We start from the raw sequence: 19,706 nt of genomic DNA on the forward strand, positions 1-19,706 counted from the left end.
TAACGCAGCGATTCCTTTGCACGCGAAAGAAATACCCTACGGGAAAGGAGAGAAAAGCAACGCATGGAACGAACGCCCAATGTGCAACGTTTTCAATTACGTTTATATTTTTTCCTTTTTTTTAGAAAACTTTCTATAAATTTATACAATAAATAATTTGTAACATAAACAGATTCGATACAATGATTGGGTGTTTCTGGAGACAGGGCAGCTAGAGTTTACCGGTTCGTTTCGCGCGAAAATGCAATTAAGACCGCGTCCCTTTAATCGCCGAGACGGCAAGGACACTGGATCTTGAGCCGTAGCAATATGCGTATATTATTCTTTCTAAATTTCTTGTATATAATAATTACAGTATTAAGAATTCTTCCCCTGAATATGTCAATAATAATCCATGAGATATCTTAATCTTTCGTACAATAAGTTCGGTATCGTTTTCATTAGCAGAATCAACAAATTATTTCATCAGAGCGTGCACTACGGCCTTCGCGTTCAATGACTTCAAGTCGGTGTACGTTTGCCCTGTGCCAACGAAAACGATGGGCTGCCCGGTAATGTAAGTCATCGAAATTGCTGCGCCCACCTGGAAACGATCGTTAAGTGAATAACAATTGACGGTTCGATCAGTGGATATTAATTAACCATAATCGACTGCGCTGGACGTACCTTGTCATCGATTGTATCAAATTTAGTCAACACGATGCCGTCAATGATATGCGGATTGCTGGATTGGCTGTGGTCGGCTAGAGCTTGATTAAACTTCACTAATTGATCGACAGCTTCGTTTCCAACAAGTGCCTCGCCGACGAACAGCACCAGATCCGGCTCGTTCACTTTGATCAGCTTCGCCAAGGCTCTCATCAGCGGTTCGTTGTCCTGCATTCTGCCGGCGGTGTCCACCAAAACCACATCGATCTTCGAGTCCTTAGCGAACCGAATCGCTTCCATCGCTATACCAGCTGCATCCTTTCCGTACCCTTTCTCGTACAGCTGAACCATGCACTGATTCCCGTGCTTCTCCGGCGGATGAAGAGCGTTCAAGTGACGCATGTGTGTCCTCAGCTGCTCGACTGCACCAGCCCTTAATTGAAACGCCAAGTGCATTTAATTATACGCGCGATCCATTGTTCCGTTAGTTTATCCTGGACGGAGTAACAAGCTACCTGAACGTATCGCACGCGGCGATCAGCACGCGAAAGTTATTCTCGATCAGCCAGAAGCAAATCTTCGCCAGGTTCGTCGACTTTCCAACCCCGTTCACGCCGCAAAACGTCATGACGTAAGGTATATCGTCCTTCTTTGCTTCCATCGCGTCTCGTAGAATATCGACCCGCCTCTTTGGCGACAGTATCTGCACCAGTGCATCCGTCAGGGTGGCCTTCACGGTATTCGTCACGCTGTCGAAAGTGCCAAGCATCTTTCCCTCGAGCTTCACGCCGACGGAGTCGCACAGCTTCTGAGCGATGTCGGCAGCAACGTTCTTGGAAATCAAATGGTCCTTCAGCTTCTCCAGAACAGGCGCCATGTCGTCGTGCTTCAAGCACTTATTCCCGACCAGGCTCTTGAACATTGAAAACATGCTGCTGGTCTTCTTTTGTACTTGCGGCTTCGAATCCTCCATCTCCTGGTCGGACTCCTCCTCCGAATCACTTTCAACTTCTAAATCTCGAATACTACCCTTCATCTGGCCCACTAGCTAAAGAGGATCATTTAAGTGGAACATTAATTAAGCGAATACGTAGACTGGTGAATAGGAATTGTAGATTTACCGTTTTATCAGCTGGCACGTAATCACCACTCTCCTCCGGTTTATCTTTGGTGCGTTCTAAGTTGGCGAGGTCCTTGGTGGTCCCGCCTAACTCCCACACGCGCGGCTTTTTGCCAGCCTTCTCCGGTTTGGGACTTTTCCTGCGAACCATAGATTACACGCGCCTGAAATTTCAATGCACGCATGTTCCCTGCTTTACGACTTTTCGTGAAACTCACTGTTTATCCACTTTCTTCTTTTGACCGCCTAACTTCTGAGCCAATTTTATACGGTTCGCGATTAAAATCTCTTCGTTTATTTCTCCGTTATGATTAGTTTGGTTATTCGGTAGATCCTGCTTTGGGACCTCTTGAATTTTCACTGGGGAATCGAGTAGGGATCAATAATTACACACGTGGAAGCTATTCAAGAAGCATGAGATATACTAAAAGATGAATTAAAATATAAGCACAGACGTAGCATTGAATATTTGATGTTACGAGGTAAAGTAGGCAAAGAATTTAATTTTCCCATAGATCTGGTCACTGTTACTATCATTAGCTTGCAGTCGTAACTCCTAAATTCATGCGCATTGTGTATCGAATGTAAAATCCAGAATCACTTACTTTGATCATCTTTATTAGTATTAATTCCCTTCTTCCTTTTACCTAGAAGCGAAGAATAAGATCCCCATTTCCTGTTAGTGATACCCACATTGGAAAGGATATATTACTACCTAAATGAAAATTGCTTGTGATTCTATATTAAGTCCTATACAAATTTCCACAACAGCTTATAATACTTGACACTCGGAAATAAACGAAAGGATCAAAAAAGTCTTATAATAATTTTAGAAACCACCACCGCCAAGTCCTCTGACTTGCGAATAATTGTATCGTCCATATATAGGGTGCGTTATAACTGGTGGTAGAATCAAGAAGAAGGTAATTTAATGCAAATACCAGTCACAGGACACCCTGTATAAAAACTATACACAAATCATTTTAAGTTACCCAATGTAAAAGAATAGAAGTAATATAAGTAAACAAGAGCGGCTAGATTACAGAAATCAAGTAATTAATAATATCGTAAAGCTAATCAAATGTAAAGCGTTCGAAAGGAAGAAAATGCAACTTAACTAAACTTGCGAATAACGCACGTTACGTACCCTGCTTTTTATTATCCTTGTCATCCTTTCGTTCGATCATACTGGCGACAGTCTTTTTAGATTTTAGACTTTCGTCGAAGGTACGCATTTGTTTGGGTATCTTAGCCTGAGTCCGTGCCCATTGTTCAGCCAAAGCGAGTACGTGCTCGTAGTTGTTTCTGAAATCGAAGTTCGAGAACCACTGGGACCTCTCCAATTCATTTTTGAATCTATCTCTGAACTCCAAATGGATATCGTTTAAAAACTTGTCTACGTAAGACAACTGTAGTATCTTCTGGTACGCGACTACAAACACCAGCTCGAACTCATTGTCAAGTTTGTACTGTAAACGTAACGAATCGTGTTCGAACGCATGATTCCCTGTACGCTCCTGCAAATGAAATTGTTCGAAGCATTACTGTAATGAATATTAATCGTAACTGCTCGTACGCAGAGGATCTTTGTCGCCTCTTGCACGAATTACATTTGTAAAGGGTAAATGATACGGCTAGTGCTGTCCCATATGGGTGTACTTAAATTAAAAAAAAGTGAAGTGCCATGACGGAAACCACTTACCTGCAATATAACACTTCGTATTAGCGCGTTAACGCTGGGCGCGAATATTTGCGAAGTGCTTTGGAAACACCAGAGCACAATTCCGCCTTTACTAAATATAGTGAATAAGTCGAGCATGATTGCGCGATCTCTTATTAATAAGAAAATGTATTTTAATTCAATATTATGATCTAACCTACTGATGATCGTGCAATTTGATTTTCGTACACGTCAGATACTGCTAAAACCTTCGAATAAAACTTCGAAGATATGACTGACCGTAAACATTAGAAAACTTCAAGGCGGACACGCATTGCGCCGATGAATTAGATGTAGAAATTCAGTTAATTTATGAACACGCAAATTTTAGCGGCGCTTAGCGACGAAAAGCATGAACTGCAGTGAGCGTTAAGGGCGGTATTCTCAGTCGCTACGTATTCCTAAGCAAATGCTTAAGCATCCGGCATCCTCTACTAACCTAGTAGCTAGTAAAGGATGCCGAATGCTTAAGCATTTGCTTAAGAATAAGTAGCGACTATATAACATATAACTATAGATAACATTGAATTATTATTCAAATAATCCTCACCATGGTACTTACTCCTTCCTATGCAACCCCTTCTGCGTACAAAACCTTTAAAACTGGCAAAAGCATTGCCTTAATTGGAACACTTATCTGTCAAGTTTCTAATAAAGCGTCGGCGTTTTTGAGTTAAATAGTTTATCATTAAAGAGTCATTTTCCAGAGGCATCGCCTTAAACTTGTACTTTTAAGCTGTACCTTTCAAACCTTATTTGAAGTCTCTGTGCCTCTGCGTTTAATAGTTCTTCGTTACAAAGTTCATCTCCAAATGTGTTATCGTTAGAACTCATGCCAAACAATTTTTTGAAAGATATAATATGTAGTTGGAGAGGCAAGTTGACAATTTAGATAGGACCGTATAAAAAGAATTTTGAAATAATGCTGTGTTTTAAAGAATTGTCCACTTTATTCTCTTAAAATATGTTTACAATATTACAATTGATGTGTCAAGTATATTGAAATGCGTATTTAATTAATAACTATAAAATGTACGGCTTCACTTTGCAGTCTGTATAAAATCACTATTTCTTTGCGTTCATTATTCACGTTTCCGTCGTTTTACCCGCTTAAAGTTGTCTACGAAGAATAACGCATGAATTCCACCTATAACGAAAAGAAGAACGAATTTTAGCCAGTTGTATTACTTAGAAAATAATAGTGTAAGATTTTTACACACAGAACAGTAGCAATATTTCGAAGTTCTATATGACGAAGTGAAATAATGAGTTCACATCTCAATCTACCTTCTAAGCGAAAGCTATACATATACAAGAAAATAGTCAACAGACGTACAATAATTATGAAAGCAAAAGCATGGGTCAAGATACTTGCCGTTATTTATTTAAAATGGAAATGAACTTCTTTAGTGGATTGCTATGCATTCAAAGCGCGATTAAGCCTCAGGTTAATGACGACGACACGATTAGTAACGATTTACAAAATTAACAATTAAGGTACGTCAATACGTTCGTAATGTCGTCTCCTACGTCAGTCTAAGTTGACCTATTCTTATAAAACATCAAATTAACGCGATTAAACTCTTCGCGATTCATCACATTATAGGGAACTAATTTCCGAACAAATATCCCTAATGAAATTTTCTCATAGAACGTCGTAAAATAATGTTTGAAATAAGCGTTCGAAAATTTTTAGCGACGACCGTCTGTAAGTATGCAATCACCAAACACCAGTGGGTAACATCCGGAAATTTCAAAGCCTGTAAAATTGCACAACAAAATTGTTATAGGTCGTCCTACAAAAGAATGTTATTAAGGATTTGTTTTTCTCGTCCTCAAATACACAACATCTCCCATTTATTAGAACTGCAGTTATATAGTAGGAAGGGTTCAATACAAGGGCTATTTTTCAATAAATTTTAATACAAATTTACATTTAATGTATAGCATAATCTGTCAGCGGTGATTCAATCGCGACGGCGGTTGTTCTACTTGGAAAAGGTAATCGAAAGTGCAAGATTCTTGTAAATTCTATTTGAACAGAGTCCTTACATTATTTCATAGTGTATACTGTCACAGAAAACAGTCCTCTTGACTAAATCTGATCCATGAACTTCGTCTATCTCTTACAAGACCTCATTGTTTTCATCGAAAAGCCATAAAAAGCAATGTTTCTTTATTGCTTTCTGTTCTATTTCAGTTGTTCTGAATTGTCGTTGCGGCCTCTATTTTTTTTGCTGGCGGCACTGCATTCTTTATGCCGTCTTCCACTTTATCCCGGAGGTTTCGTTACTTTCTATTTACGTACTCGATAAATTGTAACGGTAAATAACGCTGCCGACGTGGCTATTACATTTTCGCTATGATAGAAATTAAAAGAAAATGTTAGAGTGCAGAAACTTTCGGAGCAACCCGATTCATACAACTTTTGCAAACAGCAGAATTCTTACTAGGCAGTGTATAATTATTTGCATACGCTTAAGCTTAAGCTACAGAGCTATTGTACGTGTATAGTACACGAAGTAGAATATAAAAATGTTTGATGGAAACGAGATTTCATTAAATATATATTATATACAGTAATTACAGCATGCTTTACGTAAGCTAGAAAATTTAATGTTGATTCTACCAAATGAATGCTCTAATAACAGTGAATTAAAATCGTATATTGCCATTTGAAGAATTTGCAAGTTGTAGACACCTTGCTATTTTCACTTCTTTCTGCTATTGCAGTTGAATGGAAACGTAACTATCGTTTACGATAGCGAGAAAAACCTGCAATAATAATGATTCATATAAGTCATATAATTTAAACAAACATTTCGTAATAACGAAGACATACTTAAGTTTCAAAAAAACTTGTCTTATTGGACAGATTACTTGTATTTGAAAAAAAAAAATACGAAAAGTACGACAATGTCATTATCAGTTAAACTAACGAAGAAAATAAAAATCGTTCATGTACACATGTATACAAAACAAACTTATTTTGTGCAAATAATAATGTTCGCATCTCCGTCGTAACTATTTCCACTTAAAATGTAGCCTTGGATATCTTTCTCCAACGAATGGTCCGTGACGAATGTACATACAAAAATGTGTAAATGTATAATCACAGTAAAAGAAACATAACACATTTTTGTACTAATTACATAGCTAAGTAAACTACTCGAAGCAGACTGCCAATTATCTCGCCCCGAGGGAGATACAACTATTTCCGTCGCAATGATACTTGTAACATCGATGGATACGTAACAAATTTCTGTAAAACTGCGACGGTGAATTGCAATTTTTATTACTAAGGGAAACAGTCTTCGCACGTTACGAGTAATACTGTACGAGAAGCACTTTTCTTACTAATAATCATGCAGCTGTTTACAACAAGCTTCTTTTTTAGTCATAAGCTTGATTACGTCTTTTACATACATCGTATTATTACATCTTGTCACTTAGAAATCGTTCTTTTCCCTCTGATTGTGTGAAAATATAAAAAAAAGAATGCCTTGCTTAAGTAATTGTACACAAATTGGTGGACTAGAACTTACAAGCAAACGATAGTAATTTCAGTTTTAATGTTTTCTAGATAATCTAGAGGTAAAGTGAAATCATATATACTTTGTGCGTGTCAAGGCGCTTCCTCCTTTCGTAGGATCCATCATACGATCCCAGTTGGTGTGACCAACTACGAATCCTACGGCACGCATTTTCTCTTGCTCTTTACGTTCTTCCAAATCTGCCCACCTCACCTGTTCAATTCACGTTTATAGTCATCTTTGTTAACGTTGCGTTAGTAATCATAGATTCCATTGAAAAGACTCATGCTGTTGATAAATCACAGACGTACTTACGCGTTTTTTACCAGAGGTATCCTCCATATTATAATAGTCAGGGACTTGGAGGAAATCTTGCATAGTTTGTACTTTTCCCTCGTTCTTCTTCTTTGCAAGCCCGTCCAAACGATCTGTGGTTAAACGATCGCGTAATTAATTGCAATCTTAATATATAAAGCAGAAAGTGTCTGTGTGTTTGTCTGTCGCCTAAAACCTTTCGAACGGTAAACTCTGGGGTCACGAAAGGTGTCCCAGCTCATTATGCCTAGCTAATCCACATGAATGTGACTATTTTCACAAAAAATAAATAATTTTTTTTTATAAAATCAGAATCTAAATTTTGGGTGAAGCCGAGTAATAAAACTAGTTAAATATAGGATAACTAACCCAATTTATCTTCTGCTTCCATACGCTCCCACTTGCTCACACCCTGTAGATCATAATAGACATGTATTAAATTTTTGCTTAACAGACGTTTTAATAAAAATGAAAATGTAATTACAATACTATCGAGGATATCCTCTTGACTGTCCTGGCTGTCTTCGTTCTGCTGAGGGGACTTCTCCTGCGTTTCTTCGCTATCTTCCATATGAACCTATGGAGAAATGGTATAAATGACACTGCTACATAATTAGCGCCAAATACAGATAATTTGCGATGCGTACTTCTTCAATTGCCTGTTCTTGCAACATCGAATTGACGTCTAATTTCTGATGGTAGCTTGGGGTCGGCTCAAAATAATCTATAATTCGATTTATCTCATCTTCCGTACGATTATGAATGTTTCGTTTCAAACAGATTTGTAAATCCATTTCCATCTCGCACACGTACACCTATGCATAGATAGTTGCGTAGAGGAACCATTTGAATAAGGATATTCCCTTTCAAATGAAACTATTGTAACCAAATGCTTGCAATAGTATAAAGAAGAAAGACTCACTTTAAAACCTTTAGTCTTAGCAAAACTCCACATTTCTTCGTAATCAGATATCTTTTCGTTAATGCAGTCAAGTATTATAAAGTTGAAGAAACCATCAGTGATGTTCTTCTTAAAGGCTTTTACAAGTGACGTTACGTAGCTCTGCTCCATTGCTTCTTCGTATTCGTACGCCATTTCCTGAAAAGTTCATCGAAGTGAAGTGAAGTTCAATTTAAGCATCTGAATAATAATTAAAAATCTATGGGCGTATTAGAAGATGGTAGTTGGTAGAAGGTTTTCACTGTACCTTAACTGTAACTTTCTTCCCATTATCGTCAGTGGAATCTATTTCTTTTTCTACCAAGAAATAATCATCCAGACTCAAAATTCTTGGTGCTGAACCTCCCTGCTCAACTTCTTTATCCTGCAAAGAAAGACGTACGTACTAACGACAGCACTGGCATTAGACGAGACAGATATATTTCCTCAAAATATCAATTTACTTTAATAAGCTTTGCAACAAATGATTTGCCGCTTCCAGGTGGGCCTCTTAAAATGATAGCTATTTTTGGTGGTCTGTTCTGGCGACCTGGAGGGCACAATAAGTCGTCCACCATTGTGCAGTTTGGCGTCTTCGCCAATTCCAAAGTTTTTGGCGCGGATTCCACCACATTGTGCTGAGTATCTGTAACACTATAAAACATAACACCAAGTTACCATAACATCTTCGCAAATTCATGTGTAAGTGTTCAAATATAGCAGTTACGAAAATATAAAAATCCTTTCTTATGCGGTATAAAATAAGAAAAATCAACAACGAAATATAAACAATGATAAATACATAAATGGTTGATATATAAAAATTTTAACGTGTTTCTGGTATTAAGAACGTTCCTGCTGATTCGGTGGTAATCAAAGTTTTTGCACAAGATATTAAAACGTTAGACATATGTACGTATGTACGTAAAAGATTTGTCAGGATATCAAAAATGTATTAAATCCGAGAGAAAATGGACGTGCTTTTTAAAGCAATTGGAGAAGACAGCAATACGAGTATAAAACTCTGAAAATTGTGTATATCCTTCCAGGTCGCTTATACTAAATTAAACAAAAATTTAAACTACAGAAAACATCATTGTGCATAATACAAACACATAAAAATAAAGTATGTTTGTATTATGCTGCACTACGTTTCGTGTGTTTAACTCACTTTAAATTAATCTCCGAGCATCATTGATACATTTAACGTGGGAAACAGCATATGGAAAATGCTGTTTCGCAAGTGTAAATTATCAGATCATTTAGAAATGACGGAAATGTCATCAATTTAAAAAAAAAACATTTGTCGCCTGTACTTATCGTACATACTCGACATATTAAATCATGTACGTAGTTAGTGTACACATGAAAATAACAAGTTATCCAAGGTTTTGAGTGTACAATTTAATACTAATCAATACAGTGGCCTTAATACTGTAATCACGCGTATACACGCACACGTTCAGTATGGTATATAAATGAAGAAAACCCATTGGGCTTTCGGGAATATTTGACAACTGCCGACAAACAGCGAGACGATATACTTTAACTGCGTCTCAGCAGTCAAAAGACAGTACAAGCATTGCACGAAACAAGTCTCCATACTTTACGCAAACTGTTTGCCTCAAATGTTAAATCTATAAGTGGATACCCAATGTGATGATGTAAAGTTTGTTTCAACACAAAAGTGGCGAGAGCATTTATTTTACAGTTTATCAAAGACTAAAACATTTAAGACGCATCTAATAACTAATTTAACATACCTGGTATCCAATGGCTTTGTCTCTACGATGCTCTTGCTTGAGTTCTCCTGCCAGTTTATATTTCCTTTCGATCTAAAGAAAGTTATACGTTTTCAAACGAATCTGATTTACATATTAATATAATCCGTGATTGTTTATTAGTATATACATTCATAAGTACAGAAAATTGTATAAATGAAATAAACACTGGTACTATACCTGTCTTCATCCTTATTACTGTCTTTATTCGCTTCCTTTTGAGAGCTTTCGAACCTTTCCCGTGTTCGTTCTACATTTAAAAAAAAAAAATGATAATGAAGGTAAAACTTTCCGTAGTATTTAATAATATATATATATAAGTACGTATGTATACGTTGTAAGTGTATTCTTATATCCTTATTATATTTGAGCAACATTCATTTATAATAAATCGCTTATAATGCTTACAATAATGATAATAATACTGCAAGTAGAAAATGAGACCTTCAAATTACCTTTGTGGGCATTCTTATCGTATCGATTCTCTTGATCTTTCTCGGACACGCGATCAAATATTTTATCCTCCCGTTCTTTGCCTTTATAGGCATTCTCCCTGCGATCCCGTTCGGGCTTCTTGTCGTCGATCAGTTCCTCGCTGTTTCGCCTCTGATTGTAAGCTCCCGATCGCCTAGAATCTACTCTCTCGGAGTAATGCTCGTACGTCCTTATTTTGTCCGTATATTCCTTCAAGTTCTGCTCACTTTCCTCCCAATTTCTGAAATCCGTCTTCGGTGGCGGTTCGTGCTCCGGTACCAGTGGCTTCAAATTGCCGTGCCCATAATCGAAGCACTGCACAGGAGTCAAATGATCTTGAATGGAGGTACGAGAAGTATGGGCATAGTCGATTACTTTAGCAGGTATATGCTCGACAAATTTCTTCTCAGCGGTAGCCCCGCCGTGATTATAATTGAACTGTTTCTCTATGCAGAACTCTTTCACGGTCGAGCACCTGACTTGAGACTGCCGATTATCTATCGGTCGCTTCATGTACACATTAGGAGTGTTAAACTTAGAGTAATCAGATCCTGATGACGATTCTCCGTATCTGGCTTTATAATCGCCCACTGCCAAGTCGGGCATACCTTTCTCCGGTCTTTTGTCAGGCATAATATACTTAGCCGGGTTCGGAGGAGATCGTCGTCCTAGATTATTCGCTGCTCCTTGATTAAATGCATCGCTCTGAGGTGGCAAAGGTTTCTCTGCATAACGGAAGTCTTGGGTAGGTCTCTGATCGACATCGCTAAAATTACTTTTGGGGAATGGTGGCCTCCACCCTGGTTTCTGCTTCTCATTAGAGTCGAACTGTCCTTGCTGCGCGTTCTGTTCTATCTGGATACGATCAGTCGCTTCAAACGCCCCTCCATCGCTACGAACGTCCAAGCCACCTGGTTCTGAAGTCTCTCTAGGTTTAGGGCATGAACCGTTATCGACTTGCCCTCTTAGCCTAAAGTCTCCGAGTCCTCTAGCATCGAATGGCCTATCAGGATGACCTCGAGGTGCAAAAGGAGCATCGATCGGCCCACCAACTGGAGGGCGAGATCCAAAGAATGTGTCAGCTGAACCACCTTTTTGAGGTGCAAAACTTCCATCGGCAGGAGCGTCAAATTGTCTTTCGTTGAACCTATTAGGGAACTGTGCATCTGGGTTTGCTGCTGTTGAGCCGCTAAGACTTCGCTGGAAAGGAGCCTCGTTACGTCGTGGTTCGAAAGGTCTGTCAGTAGGTCCTGGGAATTTAAGTTGCCCTTCATTAGGTCCTCTAGGTCCAAGCTGTGTCTCACTAAGGCTTCGGTTATCAAAAGGTGTATCATTTGGCCTGCCAGGCGCAAATTGTCTATTGTTAGGCCCTTGAGGCACAAACTGTCCATCACTTGGTCCTCTAGGACCAAATTGTACGTCGTTAAGTCTCCTTGGAGCGAATTGCTCATCATATCTCGGTCCAAATTGTCCAATGCTCGAGCCTCTGATACCGAATTGTCCATTATTGGCATTTCTTGGCACGAACTGGTTATCAATTGAACCTCTTGGCGCAAACTGGTTATCCATAGAACCTCTTGGCCCAAAGGGTAAGTCAATAGGAGCTCTTGAGCTAAACGGGCCATCGTTAAGACCTCGTGGCGCAAACGGCCCCTCATTAGGACCTCGTGGCGCAAACGGCACATCAGTAGAACCTCTTGCCCCAATTAATCTCTCATTGCCACCTCTTGGGCCGAACTGTCCATCATTGGGACCCCCCCGTGCACCGAATTGTGCATCATTAGGACCCCTCGGGCCAAATTGTCCATCATTAGGACCCCTCAAGCCAAATTGTCCATCATTAGGGCCCCTGGGGCCAAATTGTCCATCATTAGGACCCCTTGGGCCAAATTGTATATTATTGGGTTGTATATTAATGCGAGGTGGTAGCAACGGATGTGGACCTGGGCCAGGAGAATTAAATGTACTAGGACCTCTAGGTTCAGGCACGGGTAATCTGTCATTTGGACCTCGAGAGCCAGGGAAAGGTGCATTTGGTCTAAATTGCATTCCTCTTGGGCCAAGTGTAGCATCGAAAGTCTCCCTGGGATCGAAACATTCTGGATTGCTCGGAAATGGTTTAGAGGAAGGATCTTTTGCATCGTAAGGCTCGTTCATTCTTCGCAAAGGGTCATTGGACTCGTTATTATCTGTCGAAACGGGCCCCAAATTTGGTAATTCAGGCGGTGGCTCCATATTTAAATCTTCAGGTTTCGGGTCATTCTCACCCATGAACGGTAGCACGTCTGCCTCCTTATTACTACCACTAGTATCGTTGTTAGATAGATCTTGTTTCTCTGCCGTTTCACCGATCACATTCTGAGTACCCAGCTCCGGGGGATTATAATTTGCAGGCAAACTTTCCTCCACTTTACTGCTGTTAGCATCGTTACGTAATGAATTATCTTGTGGGAACTGACCATCGCCCCAATTCAATGGTTTCTCCAATAGTGGAATCGGGTCATTTTGAATGGGATAAATTTCAGGGCATTCTTTCTGTGCGCTGTTAATTTGTTCGTTGGATATCAGATTTATTACTTCCACTTGTTCCGCCACACCAATGGGTTTAGCGATATTCCCTTTATTCATATCCACATCGTGCCCAATATTTCCTATCTCTGGCCTCGGCTCGACACTCATGAAGTCTTGCATTAGCTGCGGACTAGAATTAGGCCCTCTGAACGGGGCTATGCCTCCATCACGCGAGTCGAACGAATTGTTCCGTACAATTCCCATAGGACAGCGTGGCCCGAATTCAGGATTCCCTGGAGGTTTAAAGTCTACAGGCATTCTGTAATTACCGCATCCAGCTGGCCCGAAATTTGGGGGCCCGCGAGGACCGAAGTTGTTGTTCCCAGGGGAACTTTTCATAAATGGAGACTCGCCGGTGATCTTCTTGAAGCTTTCGCTCAGAGAACCAACGTTACAACTTTTATCAGAGTCCAGATAACTTGGTTTAAATACGTCTAACGCAGCTCTTCGTTTCTCCATCAGTTTCTTCAATTCCGGCGCGAATTTATCCGGCGGTTTAAACTGATCATTTCTAGCGAAACTTCGAGACGCATTTGGAAAGCTGTCGCGTCTATCTCCCACATCTTTTGATTCGAAACGATCTAAATTGCTTCTGTTAAACCTGTCGCCACCTCCAGGTCCAAACGGTTCGTTATTAGAAGCAAATCTGTCGCCACCTCCAGGCCCAAACGGTTCGTTATTAGAAGCAAATCTGTCGCCACCTCCAGGCCCAAATGGTTCGTTATTAGAACCAAATCTGTCGCCACCTCCAGTCCCAAACGGTTCGTTATTGGAACCAAATCTATCGCCACCTCCAGGCCCAAACGGTTCGTTATTAGAACCAAATCTGTCGTTATTAGGTCCGAACCGATCATTAGCAGGTTCGTTCCCTTGTCCTAGTCTATCAGCACCCGGCGCGAATCGATCGTTTCCAAATTTATTGTTACCAGGTCCGAATCGATCGTTCCCAAGCACAGATCGATCGTTTCCAAGCCCAGGTCGGTCATTCCCCATACCAAATCTATCACTTGTAGGGGCAAACCGATTGGTACCTGCTCCAAAGGGTGCGAGAGAATATCTGTCGTTGCTGAAGTTCAATTTCTGCTGACTGAACTGACTACTTCCATGCTCTTGGTAACTTCTATCTTCCCTTCTGAATTGCTCAGATTCCGGTGCTCGTTCGTCGTTTAATTTGTAGCTTTCGTTTCGCTGTCCAAATGCGTCGGTAGGTCGGAATTGATTGCCCGGTTGGTCATTCATGCTGTCCCGACCAATACGATCCGACGGTACCCCGTCTTTCTGCCGATTAGATTCGAAACTGTTCATAGGACCAGCTTGACTTGGACGTTCGTTGTGGGGGATACTCTCGTCAGGACCATTTCCATTGTTTGGAGCGAGAGCAGGAGGTCTCCCTTGCATATTTGATGCAGCTTGCGGCCGAAGGTTGCAATTCTGGCGCGAATCGTTACCAGTGAAGCCCGGAGGCGGCTGCGAGAAGTTTGGTACGTTGGAAAAGCTTGGCGGTGGCTGTGCAAAATTTGGCGCAGACATTTGCGTTTGCGGTGCACCGAACGATGGCGGAGGGACGCCAGTCATAGGTTGATAATTGGAATAATTCGACACGTTCACTCCTGCGTTGTACTGCGGTGTCCACTGCTGGGAATTCCACGTTGACGGCGACATCATGCTCATCCCTGGCAGCTGAGGGGTTGACGATTGGGAAGTCAATTGAGAGGATGATGTTATGGTGGCCGTTTGGACGCTGGGCGATGCAGCCTGCGTAGCTGGCGGTGGCGGTGGCGGCGGAGGTACATTACTGTTCTGTTTTCCAGTCAAACCGAGAGACTTTCCAATGCCTAACAAATTGTTGATCAATCCTTGATTCTCCGTGCTCGATAGAATATTCATTATCTTGTCGTCGCCAGGCAGGCTCTTGCATTTCTCAACATCTGCCTTAGCGGCGGCCTGCTTCTGCTGCTCGCGTTTCCTACGCATCTGTTCACGTCGCTCGATAAGCTTCTCTCGCCAGGATGTCCACTTCGCTTCGTATTGTTTGTATTGTGTCTGCAATGAAACGAGACCTCTTTTTGGAAAAATTAGAGCAAGCACTACTTCGCTCATGCGATCTTAATTAACACGTCGATATTATTTCAGTCGGTGTACTGTAATAATCGTAATATCACTTACCTTATCCGGATGGTTAGCGTTCTGCTCCTTCCACTTGTTAAATTGCTCCTCCCACTGTTTAAACTGAGCGTCAAATGTTTTCTCGGCCTCGGTTAATTCTTCGTCTTCAATTTTCAACTTTTTAGCACTGGTAGATTCACTGGCGGTACTACTGCCGCGTTTACCGTTTAAATTGTTCTCTTTACTAATACTACTACTACTGTCGGGTGGTAAGGGCGGCTGGGTTGGGGGTAAAGGAGGATTCTGCGGACAATTCTGTACGCTACTGTGTCCCGTGGTGTTCGCGTTTTGCTTAGCAGGAAATAATGGAAGATTGTTTTGATGGGGCGGAGGCATGCTTGTAAACTGATATGCGTTTAGGGTAGTTGGAGGTAACGGTGGTTTCGAGTCCTCTTTCGGAAGAGGCGGCGGAGGTTGTACAACTTGGGGCACCTGATTGGCAAGATTCATACTCTGCGCCGACATGTGCTTCATTGTCTCCTGATACTGAAACAAAATTGAATGGATGAATCAGTAAAGCAACGATAATTAATGATACTCTCAATATTGTGAAAAAGAACAAATTAGTCTCCATGTTTCGAGTTTTTTTCAGAAATACGTAAGAACTTTAGCCCGTTGATAATAAAGAATTATTAGTGGCGTTAATCTTCTACATACCTTTTCTCCATATTGAGCTTGCCACTGCTGATATTGTTGTTGCCATTGCTGCCATTGAGCCCAGTTCTGTTGCTGAGCTGCAGTCCATTGTTCCGCCGTGTATCCGCTAGGTGCCTGATAAAAAGATACCACAGCTTTTCTATATATGTTATTTGCGCTATACCTGATCTCTTCTTAATGCAAAATCGATTAATGTATTCACTGTTTAACAGACATATGACCCACAACTATGCAAAAATTTCTGAACATGCCTAACTTTGATCTTGTAAGATTAAATTACTCAGAGCTATGTTAATATATTTAGAAAAAATGGAAAGAAATATTTCAATATTACACTTACTGGTTGACTAAAGTACTGCATATATGATTGCATCATAGCCATCGGATCGGCTCCTGCTGTAGCATAACCAACTGGCGGTTGCGGCATTGGAGTAGCAACAGCACCAGCTGACAACTGCCATTGGTTCCAATTTTGCATTTTTTAACCCTCTCTCGCTCTAGCAAATGGTTTGCTAGTGCATTCCAAACTGTTTTAAGGGCCGCAGTCCGTTTGGACGCTATTTTATATTCAAAGAAAACTGTTATAGAGTTACCGCCACACATGTGCATAATTTATTGTAAATATCCCTATTCGTTTATCCATTCTACGCTCGTGGTACAACCACCAATCATACATACATTCGAGAAGACTCTGGTCGCGAAAATTGTATGCGTTAATGTAAAAGTATCTGCAAGCTTCGTAAATTCAGAGGTCTTTGAAAAAGAAGAAGCAAGGAAGAATATAGAAACATTGCGTACTTTTCTAGTAAACTTCCTTAAACTATAGCCTTTGCAGTCTCTGCTCCTAACGAACAATAGGAACGACACGTAAGATTAAAGAGACAGAATCTTAAAATGGAATACACCCGATTAAGTAACTTATCAGTTTAAATAATGCATCGATATAAAACTGCATTGAATTGTTTTTTATCAATGAATATTTTGCATCCAATAGGTCACCACAATTGAGAGCATTGTACTCCATAATCCATTTCAATCGTTAAGTTTCTATAAATCAATAGATTATTGCTATAATAAATTAGCAATCAGAAAGGGCTACTATGTAACAAACATATGTTATACAAAGAGTCATAAATCAGTAAGATGTGAAACTATAGAATAAACTTCTATAGATAGACACATGAGATTGATCGCAATATATATAAATATATATATATATATATATCTGTTTGTGCATATATTTTTCCTTTGTATCTTACAAAAGAATTAAATAGTATCAATATATTCGCATACAATACACATAAGTATTGAAAGTACTAAGAATTACTTGATGATACACAAGTATTTAGATATATGCAGTGTACTTTGCAAAAGTAACTCTTAATATAATGAATCTTGATTTATTGGATATGATGTATGATCAGGTAATATGCACGCTTCTTTTCAATCAATTATCTTGAAAAAGAAACGGTGAATTCAACTGTGTGTAATTGCTTCCACACAAAGGAAAAGAAAATCAATGGATAGCCAACATATACCCATAGAAAAAAGATTTACATATATGCTAAAAATAAATAAGCATAAATCTTTCTTCTGCGACTATAAACTTGGTGTCCAATGGATTCTAAAGGTATCTGCGCACATATCAATTCTGTGTCAGTTCCATGCCAGCATGCCAATGGTAAGAAGAAGAGATCCTCCGTCTCTTCTTTTTCTTACCACTAACACACTGCCATGGAACCGACTCGGAACTGATATGCGCGCGGATGCCTTTATTCTTTCTCCCCTTTCTTGCTCGAAACAGTCCCAAATTTCTAGAAACAATCTATGTAAAACCAATAATTCCAACACTTATTTACTGTGTGCAAATATAAGAATTTTATTACCCATTAAACTTATTCAGCTTGTTTAATCAATTAAACTGAAATTACACTACTCCTTCTGACAAATCTGTAGTGTAACGGGAATGTTTGAATAGGTTCAACCGCGAAATAAGTTCGCTGGGAAATAAAATAATTTATTTGTGAGAAAATAAATGCCGACGGTCGTTAAAGGTCTGAATGAAGATGTTCGGGCAATTATAGAAATGAAACCATCTCCGATAACAACTTATTACAAAGTATACGTGATATTATATGGTTCGCATATGCATAATTGGTATATGCTTACGATTGTTAAACCAAATAACAATATACAAACGTAAATGTGCCACCACGTAACAGAATTTGTGGGAAGTTAACTCCGAATTGCTTCGTAGAAATTCATAGTACCCTAATACATATACCATAAATTTTACACAACGATATTCATCGTACGCTAAGAAACATTCAAGAAATGCGTTTGGCATTTGGCGTAAAATGTATTTACTTAAAGGTAAAAACCAGACGTGCTCTTCGAAAGGCAGATTGCAATAAACTTAAAGTATAATTAGACGAACTGCGTTTCCTATGGAAGTAAGTAACGCACGACTGAGAAAAGTTTAAATGGTATCTTTTGTATATGTTGGTCGCCAGGCAATGTAGCAGCGGCGCACAAAACTGTTGCGCTACAGAGTACTTCTGTCGTGTTTGAAAGAAGGGAGTGTTTAATTTATCAAGCTTGTTCGGAACCAAACTGGGTCAAGTAAAATACATTGATCAGCTCGATATAACGCATTAAAAGGGCGAGAAGGCAAGAATCACGTTGACTCCCCTTAGACATCATAGCTAAACTAAATGAAAAAAAAAACATCGAAACTTGTCGATTAGATATAAAAGTCGGCAAATTCAATTTCAAGAGCATGCTGTGACAAGCGCATCTACGCATCGCCATGATCATTGGGCGAGGAACAGGATTTTAATTCCGTGTAGCTGAAAGCTTCGAAACTACATCGACGATGGTACAAACGAAATCAATCCCCTCGCGGTCTCTTAAATCATTACGGGAGTATCGTATCGCTCGAGCGTGTAATGATTCGCATTACCGCAAACAATTTGTTTGTATCCCCCGCATCCTTACAAAAGTCTGCAACGATGATAAAGAATGTTATCGTAAACAATTGAAATTGAGAAATGGTACTCACGACTGGATGTCTAGGAAACAGCGGCACTTTTGTTGGAGAATTCACGGAAACGGCAAATCGTAACACAGCAACTAACGAGAATTGGCACGTTAATATCGAAACTGGCCGAAACTTATGGCGGCTGAAGACGACGGGTCAACTAATCCGGATACCAAACGGATAAAAAAAGTCCCTAGACGAGGAAATTAATTTTAAGCGGCTGATACGAAAGATTGACTTGTTCGTGAAAACGAACGAGCATTTCTTTTCATTTTCTAACGCGTTTGCTGTATAAAAAGCGATAAAGGGCTGGTTTTAAACTCGCGTGGATTTCCTGTTCGATAAAGACATGGAATTAATAAAGAATCGAATTGATTAACTCTATTTAATCGAACGATATACAGCCTTCATGGTGGAACTGTTATATCGTTGGGTCGATACCATTATCGATCTAAATTTGATTTAAATTATGCACTGTAAATTGATCATTATGATAAGCTGTAGATTATTTTATAACAAATTCAGCGCATTGATCGTGTCACTTTTGAAATATTATATGTAAACATTATCTGGTTATTCTGATGACTAATTCGTAGTATTGCAAAATATCGGGAAATCCGTAGATATCTCGTGCGCAAGTAGACTTTGTCAAGTTACATCACACGAGCGCTCTTTTATTTGAATTAAAATAAACGCGCAGACATGTCGCGATAACTACTGCAGTCACTCTGCGTATTATCC

The 19,706-nt window shown here is 39.7% G+C and overlaps 2 protein-coding genes across 14 annotated transcripts; both read right to left on the reverse strand.

Moving 5' to 3' along the window:
• Positions 1-82: 82 nt before the first annotated feature.
• Srpralpha (signal recognition particle receptor alpha) lies at positions 83-3,706 on the reverse strand. Of its 2 annotated transcripts, XM_076827165.1 has the most exons (8): positions 3,471-3,706; positions 2,916-3,285; positions 2,374-2,415; positions 1,987-2,128; positions 1,770-1,908; positions 1,164-1,696; positions 667-1,081; positions 83-583 (listed from the first exon to the last, which is right to left on the reverse strand). In XM_076827165.1, exons 1-8 carry the CDS (start codon positions 3,585-3,587, stop codon positions 458-460), a joined length of 1,884 nt encoding a protein of 627 aa, XP_076683280.1. In that variant the 5' UTR covers positions 3,588-3,706; the 3' UTR covers positions 83-457. The 2 variants fall into 2 exon arrangements, with proteins under 2 accessions (XP_076683280.1, XP_076683282.1); XM_076827167.1 differs by lacking the exon at positions 2,374-2,415.
• A 710-nt stretch (positions 3,707-4,416) lies between these two features.
• LOC143376627 (uncharacterized) lies at positions 4,417-19,145 on the reverse strand. Of its 12 annotated transcripts, none has more exons than XR_013087120.1 (19): positions 18,987-19,145; positions 16,266-16,482; positions 15,926-16,039; positions 15,269-15,754; positions 13,894-15,145; positions 10,513-13,713; positions 10,238-10,307; positions 10,040-10,111; positions 8,741-8,930; positions 8,545-8,661; positions 8,259-8,435; positions 7,984-8,151; positions 7,821-7,913; positions 7,706-7,748; positions 7,337-7,449; positions 7,104-7,234; positions 6,915-6,958; positions 6,190-6,263; positions 4,417-4,635 (listed from the first exon to the last, which is right to left on the reverse strand). XR_013087120.1 is itself a non-coding variant. In XM_076827157.1 (18 exons), the coding sequence occupies exons 2-17, from the start codon at positions 16,401-16,403 to the stop codon at positions 6,934-6,936; spliced, it is 6,390 nt and encodes a 2,129-aa protein (XP_076683272.1). In that variant the 5' UTR covers positions 16,404-16,482; positions 18,987-19,145; the 3' UTR covers positions 5,394-5,848; positions 6,915-6,933. The 12 variants fall into 12 exon arrangements, 5 of the variants coding, with proteins under 5 accessions (XP_076683269.1, XP_076683272.1, XP_076683271.1 ...); XR_013087119.1 differs by lacking the exon at positions 4,417-4,635 and adding an exon at positions 5,394-5,848; XR_013087122.1 differs by lacking the exon at positions 6,915-6,958.
• Positions 19,146-19,706: the final 561 nt, after the last annotated feature.

This window comes from Andrena cerasifolii, chromosome 14, assembly GCF_050908995.1.
Source record: "Andrena cerasifolii isolate SP2316 chromosome 14, iyAndCera1_principal, whole genome shotgun sequence".
Lineage (NCBI taxonomy): Eukaryota > Metazoa > Arthropoda > Insecta > Hymenoptera > Andrenidae > Andrena > Andrena cerasifolii.